The following is a 15,862-nucleotide window of genomic DNA, read 5'->3' on the forward strand; positions in this document are numbered from 1 at the left end:
TGAGATTATTATAGTACTCAGGCCTTTTCTCAAACAGAACATTTTTATTCAAAAGTTACAAAGGAAGTTGTAAATGTATTGAGCATATTAATATTCTCCCATTCCCAGGGTATTTTGATAATCACATCAAAGGCCGAGTTCATTTAGCTACATGCTACATCAGGCAAGAGAGAATCGTGATAGAAGTCCTACTAGGAATTTCATTCATTTGTTATTTGTTCATTATTTCATGGAATATTTATGCAATGGTAATTAAGCTAAGTGTCAGGAAAACAAAGATGTCCTCTGTTTATTCAGGGACAAAGACCAACATACTAGTGGCAATACAATGTGTCAAGAGCTCAGATTGTGGTAAATCTAGAGATTGGATGCTTAAAGCATCTTGTGTGCATCTTTCCCATCTTTCACAGTTCTCAGAGAGCACTTGAAATGTTCAAGGAAAGAGATGTTCCCTTATTCTCCTCATTACCTGTACGTTATTTATTTGTTTTTTTATTTATTTATTTTTTTGAGACAGAGTCTCACTCTGTCACTCCAGGTAGAGCTCAGTGGTGTCATCATAGCTTAGTGCAACCTAAAACTCCTGGGTCAAGCAAACCTCCTGCCTCAGCCTCCTGAGTAGTTGGTACTACAGGTGCATGCCACCACACCCAGCTAATTTATTCTGTTTTTGATACAGAGAGGATCTTGATCTTGCTCTTGCTCAGGCTGGTCTCAAACTCCTGACCTCAAGTGAACCTCCAGTCTCGGCCTCCCAGAGTGCTAGGATTACAGGCATAAACCACTGCACCCAACCTTACCTTTATTTTACCTGGTAACATCATCTAGCTAACTCATATTACCATGCTATTTCTATAATTTACTTTTTATTTACTAAAAGTATTTTTACTGTGTGCATATGTGTTTGTATGTATTAACAGTAGTGTGGGGGTACTTGTATGTTTGGTGTTTATGAAGTTATTTAATATTGTTCCAGATTAGTAGTTTTATCCCATTTTAAGCCATTTCTTTTACAAATTAGATATCCCAAAATTTAGGAATCAACTTCAGTTTCTGCTTTTTGTAATTACTAAAATTTTTGTAATTACTTTTTATAATTTTAATTAACTTAATTTTACTAAATTACTTTGCAAATTTAATTAATTTGGTAATTACTAAATATTTAGTAATTACTTTGTATATGAAAAGATCATTCAAAAATTGTAACTAGAGAAAGGAAAGCCAAAGATTTCCAGCTACTAGTTAGAGTGTTCTTGTGAAAATGCTTTTTTTATTTTGCCAAAGGAAAGTAAAGCTATGTTCAAAGGTGTTGGGTAGATGCTTATCAAAAAAATAATCCATCACGACCAAGTCATCTTCATTCCAGAGATGCAGGGATGGTTCAACATATGCAAATCTATAAATGTAATTCACCATATAAATAGAAGTAAAAATAAAGACCATATGATCCTCTCAATAGATGCAGAAAAAGCATTAGACAAAATTCAGCACCCTTTTATGGTAAGAGCGCTTAACAAAACAGGCATAGATGGGACTTACCTAAAAATGATACAAGTCATATATGAAAAACCCACAGCCAACATCATACTGAATGGGGAAAAATTGAAAGCATTCTTGCTTAGAACTGGAACCAGACAAGGTTGCCCTCTATCACTGCTTCTATTCAACTTAGTGCTGGAAGTCCTAGCCAGAGCAATCAGACAAAAGAAGGAAATCAAGACCATCCAACTAGGGGCAGAAGAGGTCAAACTATCTCTCTTTGCTGACGATATGATCTTGTATATAGAAAACCCCAAAGATTTGGCCATGAGACTACTGGAATTGACAAATTCAGCAGAGTTTCAGGTTACAAAATCAATGTACACAAATCAGTAGCATTCGTATATGCCAAAAACAAACTGAGAACCAAATCAAAGATTCAACATCCTTCACAATAGCAGCAAAGAAAATAAAATACCTAGGAATATATTTAACTCAGGAGGTAAAAGAACTCTACAGGGAGAACTATGAAACACTGAGGAAGGAAATAGCAGAGGACGTAAACAGATGGAAAACCATACCATGCTCATGGGTCAGCAAAATCAACATTGTTAAAATGTCTATACTACCCAAAGTGATCTACAGATTGAATGCAATCCCTATTAAAATACCAACATCATTTTTTGCAGATCTAAAAAAATAATTCTGTGCTTTGTATGGAACCAGAGAAGATCCCGTATAGCAAAAGCAATCTTAAGCCAAAAGAACAAATTGAGAGGCATCAATTTACCAGACTTCAAGCTATACTACAAGGCTAACTAAAACAGCATGGTACTGGCACAAGCACAGAGACGTAGACTAATGGAACGGAACTGAAAACTCAGATATAAAACCATCCTCACATAGTCATCTAATCTTTGACAAAGCAGACAAAAACATACACTGGGGAAAAAAATCCTTATTCAATAAATGGTGCTGGGAAAATTGGATAGCCACATGCAGAAAACTGAAACAGTTGACCACTGCTGCCTATTATTAAGTGGTCAGATTGCTCATATATCACTCTTTCTTTCTCTCTCTCTCTGGCTATCTTTTCCTACTCTCTTTCTCCTATAGACTAAAAACATGTATTATTAACATGTGCTAGCAATTCTGTTAACTTCTGAAATAATGAATGTTCAGCAAATCAAGACACAATGTCTTCTACTTCATCATCGTCACAGTATTTTGGCTCACAAAACTGTTATTACAATACAACCTAATTAAATGTTTGATTTGAATTCTAAGGAATTATCTACAGTGAATACAAACCTTTCCCTTATCCTTAATAGAATTCCTTAAATTTGTTTATATTGTAACAAATACCTTTCCTACCTAACCAAAACTGAAAGGGCAACATATGTATTTTGAAATGTCTTGCCAACTACTCTCTGTAGAACAATTTAAAAACTTCTATGGTAAATTTAATCCTATTGTCTATATTATAAATATTTAACATTTTTATAATTTTTAAAAAACATTTATTTTATTATAATTCTTTTGGAATTTATATTTCTTTTCAGTAAATATGGAAGAATGGTTTATTTTATTTAAACATAATATATAGTAATAAGAAAAATGTCAAATTTAGTTGATAAAAGCCAAAAATTTTTTTCCAACATATATCAAGCCCTCCTACATGCCAACAACAGTATCTCTTTCATAATAATGATAATTCTATAGAGTGGGTCCTATCATTAATTATTTTTTAGAAAACCAAGACTCGGAGAGGCTAACTAGCTTGCTCATATAGCAGCTTGTTTACATACCCAAGGTGTACCATGGGGACTCTCAAAAGCCTCTGAAACTTGATGTCTTTAGCCAGTATTCTGGGCTAGCCTGCTGTCCACATGAAGATCTTCTTCTCTCTCCCCACCAGGACTGTCCTATTTTCCTCTCTTAAAGCTAATGCCTCCTGCTGTATATCTTAGAGTACTTTCACTCCCAGATTGGCTGCTGAGAGGGTTGTTTCCTAAGTTCCCATTTCTCTGTTGTGATCAAAGCAAGATACATTGACCTCTTACATTTGAAAAGCTTAACAGCTGCTCTCTGGATGGTAATAGAGAATTAGAACATATTAACACCATTCTTCATTCAGCTAACACATATAGAGTGGCTATTTTGGGGCAGGTACAGTGGACAGAGCTCTCAGCCCAGAAAAAATAAAGAATATGAACAAATTATAAATACAACATTGCAAACAAAGCACAGACACATACACTCACCCACAGAGGATACAATGGGAACACATGAGAGAGACAAAAATAAATATTAGAAAGTTACAAAGTTTTTAGTCTTTATTTCTCCTGAAGCTGTGTGTTATAGTTCTGAACTATGCTGTTCCTGAACACCCTTCTTGTATAACAAACATTGTAGCTCTTGAATGTCATGCTTTGAAGTAAACTAGACATTTAAATCACTAGATACTCTCTGTGTAATCAGAACAATTAGAAAGGAAGAATGTGATTTCTTTTCATTCAATAGACCTTTTAGAAGAGAGATTTCTTTTTTTTCCCACTTCTTTGTGAGAGCACTTATTCAAAATGCACAAGAACTTTGTCTGTTTTAATTCCAGGTTTGTTGTCCAGATTGAAATAGATAAGATTTGCACAATAGCCTAAATCAGGGAATGTTGGATAAGCTTTTCTGGACTCACAGAACAAGAAGTGTGAATACTAACAGCCTTAAGTTGGGGAAGAGAATAGGAGGATGGCGTTGGGAGCTGGGCCTGGGGGTTACTTTCACTCCAGTATCGTGGGCCATTCTTGAAAGGGAAATTGTGGACATGATTCAGGGCTAAGTAAACCAGGCCTTTTTTTCTCTATATTACTATTTATATTTAGAAGAAATCTGGTTAAAAGAAATATTTTAGTCTTATCTGGGGGAAGGAATCACAAAACGTTAAAACTGAGTATAGCATAAAAGGAACAATCTCACCTGTTTACCTTTCAGATAGTGCAACTTTAGAATTTGGGAACTGAAAACCAAAGAAACATCTACAGGTGTTTTCTTTCCAGGCATCTGTTAATGGTCACCTTCTTTCCCTTTATATTGTATCCCTTTATGTCCAACTGTCAGTAATCAGAAGCCTTGGCCAGTAACTCAGTTTGTTCTTCCCAAAGATGAGTCATTAAACAGCAAATTATCTTACAATAAATAAATAAATTCATCAAAATATAAAATGTTGGAAATACCACCAAGTTATATGATGCTAAGATATCAGCCTCATTTCAGAACAAGTTTTTCCTCCCCACAGCATACAAACAAAAAGGATATTATGTTTACTTTGTCCTTTGTTGATTCCTAAGAAAAATTTAGGCAGCAGCTTCCAAGAGAGCACAAAAGTAAGAAAGCTAATATAGGTGATGGATAATTAAATAGTATTGTGTGTGTTCTTTTTCCCTACACAGACTCCAAATTGTCCAATTTGGAGAATTTTTGTATTACTATAGTAAAAAACATATACTAAATTTATCATTATAACCATTTTTAAGTGTAAAGTTCAGTAATATTAAGTATATTCACATTGTTTTGCAGCAGATCTCTAGAACTTTTTTATCCTGTAACACTGAAACTCTACACTCATTAAATACTAATTCCCTTCCCCCCCATTCCCACTCCTGTTAATCACCTTCATACTTTCTGTTTCTATAATTTTGATTCCTTTAGATACTTCACAGGAGTAGAATCATATAGTATTTGTCCTTTTGTGACTGACTTATATCACTTAGCATAATGTCTTTAGAGGTTCACCCATGTTGTAGCATGTGACAAGATTTCCTTTTTTTTTAAGGCTTCCATCATATGCATGTTTTCTTTATCCACAGTTTCTTTATCCATTCATCCATTGGTGAACACATGGATGGATTGCTTCCACCTCTTGACTATTGTAGATAGTACTTCGATGAACATGGGCTTGCAAATATCTTATTGGGATCCTGGTTTGAATTCTTTTGGATATATACCTAGAAGAGGGTTTGCTGGATGATATAGTAATTCTGTTTTTAATATTTGAGGAATCTCCATACTATTTTCCATAATGCCTACACCATTTTACATTCCCACTGAAACAAGTGTTCCAAATTTTTTGCATCCTTGCCAACACTTGGTATTTTCTGTTCTTTTGATAGTAGCCATCCTAATGGGTGTGAGGTGATAACTCATTGTGGATTTGATTTGCATTTCTTTAATGATTCATAATGTTGAAGATCTTTTCATGTGTTTATTGGCCATTTTTATATCTTCTTTGGAGAAATGTCTATTTAAGACTTTTGCCTATTTTTAATTAGGTTATTTGGAGGGTTATTTTGTTGTTAAGTTGTAAAATTTCCTTATATATTTTGCATATTAATGCCTTATCAGATACATGATTTGTAATTGTTTTTTCCCATTATGCATGTTGCCTTTTCACTCTGTTGATTGTTTCCTTTGATGTGTAAACGTTTTTAAGTTTGGGGTAGTCTCATTTGTCTTTTTTTTTGTTTCCTGTGCTTTGGTATAAGATCTAAGAAATTATTGCCAAATCTAATATCCTGAAGCTCTTAACCTATGTTTTCTTCTAGAAGTTTAATAGTTGTAGGTCTTTAATTCATTTTGAGTTGATTTTTTATATTGTGCAAGGTAAAAGTCCAGTTTTATTCTTTTATATGTGGATATCCAGTTTTCCCAATATCATTTGTGGAAGAAATTATTCTTTCCCCATTGTATGGACTTGGTACCTTTGTAGAGAATCATTTGGCCATATATGCCCAATTTAGGGGATTTTAAAACATCATAATTTGAACAATCTTGACTCAAAGGAAATAAAGGGAAATCATCCAATTATGCCTTAACATGAGGATTTTATTTTCATATAGCAGTGTCCTCCCATTAGAACCAGATATTTTTGAAAAGTGAGTCTGGTGACAGAGGGGCACTTGTTTGCCAGGAGTTTGGAGATTAAGTGACTAACTAAAAGGATTTCGAGGGTCTAAGAAGAAACGAGGAGGACCTAGAATAAGTCAGTGACATGAGGTTTAAAGCAGGAGACAGAGACAGAATGCAAAAGAAGAAATGACTGAACTTGGCAAGTGAAAAGATAAGGAGAGTTAGCATATGGAATTTCCAGTTGGATTTTTAGCTAGAAGAGGTTTTAATGCCACAGTTTTAAATTCTTTCATGTTTATGATGTAAAATCTTTAATAAGCTATTTTTCTGATGCATATTCCCAAGTCTCTAGTGGGATGCCTCACTATCATTCAAAGTCTCATGTCTGCAAGCCTGGCTCTTTAATCTCAGTATGGTCTGTATTTTGAAGTACTTAGCAATTTGACTCAAAGAGCCAACCGCAGTCATCTGTATCCAGGCAACAGCATTGATAAACACTGCAAATTTCCTACCTCTTTATAGCCTGAACTATATCATGTGGACTCAAAAAAATGTTATATTCTATTTAATGTTTCCAAAAATTAATCACTATAAACATAGACATTCAAATATGCTCCCCAAAGAAAGCACATCTACAGTATAGAATCACTGACATCTTAAATTTCTGACATTCTAGATACCATCTCAAATATAAATAGTCAGTATCCTTTTTTTTTCTTTTTTTTTTACATTCTAAATATACTGTCTAGTGTGTATGATCATATTTGTAAGAGCCCTAAATATAGATTGGGTCAACCAATAAGCTGCAGGACTGCAGACTGAAAAATTATCTCCTTCCGTACTCCTTAGGGCATGCCTATCAGAGAGCTGAGTTCCATATATACCAGTAGCCCAAGCCAACACCTTGGTTGCAGTAATTATCTGCTTTTATTTATTTTCCCTTTGCCCAATTTATTTTAGGCCTAGTCTTATTTTTCCATTCCAGGGGCCTATGGACCCATGTTCAAGTTCCTGGTTTCTCTCTAATACCTGAAACTAATTCTAGTTGCCAAATCAGTTAAATAGCAAATTGAAGCTAAGCCTGCTCAGTAGATTTAATCACATCAGTAGAACTAGTAGTTCCACGTAGGAACAATAATTGGGAATATTTTTTGATACAATGAGTTTTTAGGTGGGAAGAATGATATGATATTAAATAAATTATATTTGAACAAATAGTTGAATGATGATTGTAGTGGATACATGGATTAGTGACATAATTTTTAGCATAAATTGCAATTATAAATTTTGACAGTCTTAAGTTTAAAAGTGCTAATTTTTTAAGGCTTAATATTCATGAATCAAGCAAATTAAATAGTTGATTTATTTCTGGAAAACTCTGCCGCTTCCTCCTGAAAAAGGAAAAGAGTTTGTTTTGTAGTATTAATATTATTGTTCTATCTTACATAATAAATATATGTCAATGAATCAGGACAACAATTAGTCACACATTCTAGAAGCTTACAATGAAGGCAAGGAAAAGCTAGATAAAATTAATGACTATCTATTAAGAATGATTTAAGTGACATTAAGGAAAAAATCTTCTTCAAAGTAATCATAAAATAAGCAACACTTTCAGGAGTCTGCAAAATTGAGTTCCTCCATAGCTGTTCTATAGTTGAGCATTTCAATGTAAAATTCCAGCTAGAGTGGTCTGAAATGATTCTGTTGCTAAGGATGCTAAGTCATTTAAAAAAGAACTTTAAATGAGTACTTCGCTAGATAGCAAGGTATAAAGAATGCTGCCAATGCGCATCACTTGAGTAATTAGCAAACTGTGTCTCTTTTGAGGCAGCAATTTATTTAACTTTCCTCATTTTGTGCCCTTAGCTGAGCCACAGGATGTTGTTTGAATATAATATTAGGAATTAAAGGATTCATGCAAATATGCATCACTGTACCAGGTCTGAGGAGATGTGATGTGATTGGTTGGCTGGCCTTAATGAAAACTGAACCTATCATTTTTTTCCTAATATAAAACTCAAAATGCCTGTCTAAATTCATTCTAAGGATCAGCTGGTTTCAGATTGATGATATAGATGGATGGACATATAGATAGATAGATAGATAACAGCATATACATAAAATACAATAGAATCAAAAGTAAAGGAAATTCAGTACTGAAGGGCAAAAATGGAGTTGACAGAGTGATCTTGGACATTCTAAGACTAGAACACAGTAACTCTTACCCAATGATTTATTCAACCTTCCATGCTATGGTTTAATAGCAAAAATTTTGGAATTCAATTGATTTTTTTAAAAACTTTTTCTTGAAGATATTACAAGATTTCTTTAAACTATGTTTAAAGTAGAAGTTTCTTTTTAGAGACTTTATCTGTTTTTTATAATATTATTATATAAACACAGGATATTTGACCAATCTACCAGAATGGTTAAAATAGTGCAACTAAAACTAGAATTATAGAAGGGGTACTATTTAGTTAATGTGGAGATAATTGTCTTATTACTATGGTTCTCTATATACTACACATTGAATGATGATTATTTTATAAGTAAATTATTTCTGTATGGATGTAAAAATTCATTTGACTATAACCACACTTATTCAATATTATTGCAAGAGGAGTTAAATATGAATCCTCATTCTGCACTGAGTTGCAAACAATATTCAGAAATCAAACTTATATATTTCTGGTATAGAATTATAGGTGATGAACTACCTAGAGTATTGTGTTCTTGTTCTCCTATTCATCCTCTCTCTCATACACACACACACACACACACACACACACACACACACACACACATACCGCCTTTATCCTTCAAGAGTCCTTTCCATCTAAGGTACAATAATCCTTCCATAATAATGTTTCCAGGGTTCTGCAGCCATCTGTGTTTACAGATTAAAATATTTTTAACAGAATCTTTCAAGAATTTAAACTAATGGTTCTGTCTTATATCAAAGTTCATATAGTAGCCAATATAGTTAAAAGAGTTCCCTGACATGCTTTTTGTTTTGTTTTTTATTATGCTCTAAATTATATAACATCAAGTATTTGAAAATGCTTCTATGTGAGAAGACACCATGAAAATTTTTTTAATTATTATGCAAATTCAATAAAAGATGATGAGCATGACCAGAAAGATAGTTTTATTTGGAAAGTATTTTTTAAATTTAACCTCAATCTCAAGGATAATTAATATTTCCACAATTGCACACATATACACATACACACACACACAATGACCAGAGATTGTATTTTTGTTCCTTAGGATTTTTTATCTTGTAGCAAAAGAAGGACTAACTTCTTTCATTTCTTCAAATTTTCAAAATTATTCAGGAGAATTTATGTTCATCTATTGCTTTCTACGATGATCCTAAATAATTTCTTGTCCATATATTAATTTTGGTTATGGATTTATTTACTCAACTGATGAATAGTGTTGTCATATTCTGGTTTACACAAATGCAATTGACCTCCTAGCTTATTTTATAAAATAAAGAGGTATCTTTCAACTTGAATAAAATAATTCTTATCATAACCATTGATCCATTATGTTGAGTTTCTATAATGGGTCTGTAATAAGAGAGGGAACTAATTTTTTAAAATTAGTTTACAAAACTTATTGATATTGAAAATATCCCTGGTATAATTAATCAATTTATATCTAATATGACTCTAAGTATATTCTACATAATATATGAATAGCCCATAAGATGAAATAATTATGAAACACTTTCTACTTTTCCATTTATACCAAATGCAGAAATATATTAGAGAATAAATATTTGTTTTACAAGTTATAGTAAACACATTTTAAAAGCTATTAAGTCAGAAAAATGAATGAATATATATAAAGCATTACTAAATTATTATCTTTGACTCCTCCCTCTACAATTTCCATATATAAGAAAGTCACTCAGCTTTTACTGTCACAATATTTTTCTATTTTGTTTTTTCAATTGTCTTTACCATTCTATCAGTTCAGATCCTCATAATCTCTCCCCTACCTCCATTCTATTGTTCAATATATATTTCTCCTCATTATCAGATTTTCTATAAAGCAGAGCTTTGATCATCAGACTCATGATATGAGTCTGAACTTTTCAAAAACCTTCGATTATTCTATACTTTTTCCTAATTGAGCAACTCCCCTCAGTTTGGCATTTAAAGTATTCCAAAATGTAGTTTCAAATGACCTCTATCACAATAATTCCTTCTTAATCATGCAACATCATTGATAAAAGTGTGTATATTCCTATACTTGCAGAGTTGTATATAATTTTATGGAGTTTATAAAACCTTTCCCCCACAAGTCTTAGAAAAATACCCCTACTTTACATCCTTACATCCTGTCACTCTGATACATGTACCTTAAACTGCACCCATGTTAGACCATGAGTAACTTGAAGACCAACCTGGTGTTTTATGAAAAATGCACATTCTCAGAAGCCCCATGATACTATCCAAATGGTAACTTGGCCCCTGAAATGTCTCCCTTGAGATCTTTTAGAATGTTTTCATTTCCTTTATCTGCTCCTGTTACCTGTTACCTGGATAATCTGGGAAGCATTTGGGGAAGATAATGTCATTTTTCAGATTTCAGTCACTACTGTTCTTCCTAAAGTAAATTCTTTTATTCTGATAGGAAATAATTTTTACTGAAGAACTTGGACTGTACTCACCTTGATTAACACAGGCTTCTTTTGTATTTAAATTTGATGTCAATTTGATTTATACCAACTTAAAGGTGTCTTTTTAATTCTATTTTTCAGGTTTCTTGAGTACAGGGGATCAGGCTGCAAAAGGAAACTATGGACTCCTTGATCTTATACAGGCTTTGAGATGGACTAGTGAAAACATTGGATTCTTTGGTGGTGACCCCTTAAGAATCACTGTTTTTGGATCTGGTGCTGGGGGTTCGTGTGTCAATCTACTGACTTTATCCCATTATTCTGAAGGTAACCGTTGGAGCAATTCAACCAAAGGTATTATGCAGGTTGCAAATTTTGACAATTTTGGTGTCTGCATGCCACCACCATCAGTAGTATGTGATGCTCTGTATATATTTCTCTGTTCAAACTGAGTGTTAGGTTGAACTCAATAACTGTTTAAAACTATGTTTCTTCAGCTTTTCTATGCATGTTTAAATTTTCTTCACACTCTTTTCTTTGTCTCCTGTGGAGCTTGGTAACAATGCCCTTCCAAGATAACTTCAGAATAGTTAGCATTACAGTTAGTCTTCTTTCCTTCAAAGGGTGATTTGGGGGAAAATCAGACAAAGACATTCACAGTTCTGTCATCTCCATTTATTCAGTAATCAAAATCAAAGATGAGATTTTTTTAAATGTAGGGATTGTATATAATCTACTTCCAAGACAATAGACATTTAAAACCCTTTATTAGTATGAAACTAACAAAACAGTCTAAGCTAGTTTGTCTGGAAACATGTGATTTCACTTGTTGTCTGAGTAGAGAATGGATGTTTGATTATTTTGTATGCATGATCCAAAATTGTCAAAGCATCAAGGTCACTAGTAGAGCTTTTGCTTAGAAAGAAAAATACGTTTGATTTTGTTCTTTTTCTATTTTTAACTCCAAAAGTGTGAGTTTTTCTCCCAAGTTTGGCAAAGCAGCATGAAGCTCTGAGGCTGCTTAAATCTACAAAATATTTTTCTTGTTTCCTTTTTCTGGCTTTGACATTCTTTTTCCAAAGTGCCTGTCCAAGTCTCCTTATGTTGTTCCTTATGGATTCCATCTCCATTTTACCATGTGTTTAATCATCCATGCTAATTGCATTATTAATTTGAAATATCCCCAAGAACAGTTTTGTTGAAGAAGTCTGCAAAGCAAATACTTTCTCTCCATTATTTATACATAATAGAGAGGAAAATAGAGAATATGCACCAACAAAGACCATCTTATATTTTCTTTTTTATTGTCATTGTGTGTATGTGTGTATGTGTGTGTGTATATGTATATACATGTATATGAAGAAAGTGTACACTGTCAAGTTTAATTTATGAAGCATCTTCATTTTTAAGACTGAGATTCATGATATGAGCATCAGACATAGAATATTTGTTTTTAGTATCAAAGATACATTAATGTGGAAAAGAATAGTCAGTCATTAAATAAATTTATATAGCGAGAATCATATTATCACATAACTTATTGACATAATTTATTTAATATTTTATTTATATTAGTAGGATTCTGATTCAAGATAACACAGATGGGAACATTTCCAACAGAGATGTTGGTCTGTAAAAAAATGGCTTATTTTGAAATAACAAACTTTGTTTTTTAATTAAACAGATTAGATTGTTCTAACTTGAGTATTAATGCCAATTCTTAACTAGGGTATCAGTAGGCAACTTCTATAGACTTCGCAAGGTCATTTGATCAAAAATGGGCATTAAAGTCAGTTTCAGCCAGTATCAAACTAACATTGGTTAAAGAGACGAATCAATTAGTTTATCAGCTAACATTGCTATTCATTGATTGACAGCATGGTAAACAGTGGCAAATGGTTATGAAAACAGTTGAAAATATAACATTTCATCACACTCTTCAAGGAAATCAGTCATTACTTGGCCAGAGACATGGACTTGAGTTTGGGCAAGTCCTAAACCCATCTTCAGACACCTGTTTTGACAAGGAGGTGATCAAAAGATTTCTTGTAATCATCAAGCTGATTCTGCCTCCAATTCAGACAGAGGCTGTAAAGGCTATAAGCTCGACAAAGGGCTGCAACAATGCCTGGGCCTGTATCTACCATGAGTCAACCCCATCTTGCATCCACATAATAAGCACTCTCACTAATGATAAAATATATGTTTTTCCAATACCATCTAGATGGCATATTTCAGGCTATATTCAAACATGATGTGCATTTCCCCCTAAATCTTTTTTGGTATATTTAGTTAATGTCACTGAGTCCCTGAAACGGGAAAGAATGTTATAGAAATCACCAGGTTTATTTTAGTTGTAAAATTTTTAATTAGTAAAATATTTTCTTGAGCAAATGTTAACAAATAGCCTACATAATTTTTTAATTTATCTGTATTTGTATAATTTGCTCTAAACTACTTTGCTCTAATAAACTCAAAATTATGTTCATAAAGATATCAGAAAACCAAATTTAAATTAGTATTGTTTGACTTTTTGAATATTTTTAGAATTATCTAGAAAGATGTTACAGACATTTTAAATATATATGCATGTTTGGTGAAAAATCTAAAACTTTACTTCTAATTCAGACACTGCTTCAGCACCTTTGTGAAAAAAGATCTTCTCTCATTAACACATATGAATAATTGTGCATTTGTTTAAATAACTGAACTACAAAGTTGTATTTGGAAATTGATAAGAAACATACATTTTTAAAATAAAACAGATAAATTATATTTTTAAAGCAAGAATTTTATTGGAAAAATACCCTAAAGAGTAGATAAAGTGCATTTGTAAATTTGAATGGCACGCAGCTCTCATCAAACTGCATATGGGGCCATAATTTACAATTCTTAAATTCAATTAAGTAAAAAGCAGTGGACCATGTACTTTTCATCCTTTATAATAAAATACAGCAGTGCACATTCAACAGTGGGAAAAGTTAAATCACCCCTACTAAATCCTTCTGCTGATGGTTTTTTCTTTAACCTAGTGAAAACACTTCAGATATTATGTCTTCTTCTGAAGGATGATTATTCAGCATAGTATGTCTGACATGAAGATCTGGAAAGAGTATTTCTAAAGTGATATTCTGTTGTGTGCCTTCAGGGCCATCCCCAGGGTATTAACAAATCCCCAGCCCCAATAGTTGTGTGAGCCCACAACAATTTCTTTTCAAATCAAACAGGGTTAAAACAAACATACAGAATTATTTCAAAGGAAGGCAAATGCAGGTAAATTGAAGGATATATCCCAAAAGGACAATGTAGAGTCTTCTGGAGACTTAAAGGAGAGAGAGAGGGTTGGCCCCATCTGGTTAGCATTGATGATGATGTTACATGCTTGTTGAAGAAAACATTTGGGGACTTTTTATCACTAGTATTTACAACTCCTTTTCTTCTTGCTCACTGCCTGTTTCAGACTCTACACAGTTTAGACCTCTTGATGCTCAAAGCCACTCAAAGAACAAGATTTAGCTGCACCTTTCTGATTTATTATACCTTGGGGATGACTTTGTGTACCTTCTGTTAAGTAAAAGTGTTTCTATATACCTGTTTTTGAGTTGTATCTGGGTTTTTATATACATGTCTAAAATATCAGATGTTATTGTTTTACCACATTATTTAAAGATCATCTGAAACTCTTTGTTGATTTTCCCATAGGACTTTTTCAACGAGCAATAGCTCAAAGTGGAACAGCCCTTTCCAGCTGGGCTGTTAGTTTCCAACCTGCAAAATATGCTAGAATGTTGGCCACAAAAGTTGGTTGCAATGTTTCAGATACAGTAGAGTTAGTGGAATGCCTACAGAAGAAGCCTTACAAAGAACTTGTTGATCAAGATATTCAACCAGCCCGATACCACATAGCCTTTGGACCTGTGATTGATGGTGATGTAATACCAGATGACCCTCAGATATTGATGGAGCAAGGAGAGTTTCTCAACTATGATATAATGTTAGGAGTGAACCAAGGGGAAGGGTTAAAATTCGTTGAAAATATAGTAGATAGTGATGATGGTATATCAGCTAGTGATTTTGACTTTGCTGTTTCCAATTTTGTTGATAATTTATATGGATACCCTGAAGGCAAAGATGTTTTGCGAGAAACCATTAAATTCATGTATACTGACTGGGCTGATCGTCATAACCCTGAAACCAGAAGGAAGACATTATTGGCTTTGTTTACGGACCATCAGTGGGTGGCACCAGCTGTAGCTACAGCAGATCTTCATTCAAACTTTGGTTCTCCTACATACTTCTATGCCTTTTACCATCATTGCCAAACAGATCAGGTTCCAGCTTGGGCTGATGCAGCCCATGGGGACGAGGTTCCCTATGTACTGGGAATCCCAATGATTGGCCCTACAGAGTTGTTTCCTTGCAATTTCTCCAAAAATGATGTGATGCTGAGTGCAGTTGTAATGACATACTGGACAAATTTTGCTAAAACTGGGTATGTACCTAAGGAATAAAGTTTGTTATAATTTTAATAAAAATATCCTTTTAAGTATTTGAAAGCAATATATATTTTGTGCCAAAATAATTTAATAGAGTAATATCAACAATATATTAAGTGCCTTTATTCAAAATTAATTCTATATTATCATGCTTTGAAAAGTCATTGCTTTATTAGTTCTTCATTTTTGGAAGTTTATTAAGAAAGACATATCTCAATTGCATTACTCAACTATTATGTATGTCTTTGGTTTTTTAATTGCACAGGACATTATTATTTTTGTTCAATAGTAACAAATATTATTTAAAGTGCTTTCCAGTTCACAATACTGTATGCTGTTTGGTCCT

At 33.2% G+C, this 15,862-nt stretch overlaps 1 protein-coding gene across 8 annotated transcripts in view; it reads left to right on the forward strand.

The window, feature by feature from the left end:
- Nucleotides 1-15,862, forward strand: part of NLGN1 (neuroligin 1) — an 819,119-nt gene that overhangs the window by 801,616 nt on the left and 1,641 nt on the right. For 5 of the 8 annotated variants that reach the window (XM_045539689.1, XM_045539688.1, XM_045539682.1 and 2 more), the window contains 2 exons: nucleotides 11,162-11,374; nucleotides 14,723-15,512. In XM_045539689.1, the coding sequence (XP_045395645.1) occupies nucleotides 11,162-11,374; nucleotides 14,723-15,512 (1,003 nt within the window). The remainder of the gene's footprint in view (nucleotides 1-11,161; nucleotides 11,375-14,722; nucleotides 15,513-15,862) is intronic. The other 3 variants (XM_045539683.1, XM_045539691.1, XM_045539690.1) reach the window with 1 other exon arrangement.

The sequence above is a fragment of the Lemur catta genome, chromosome 1 (genome assembly GCF_020740605.2).
Source record: "Lemur catta isolate mLemCat1 chromosome 1, mLemCat1.pri, whole genome shotgun sequence".
NCBI lineage: Eukaryota > Metazoa > Chordata > Mammalia > Primates > Lemuridae > Lemur > Lemur catta.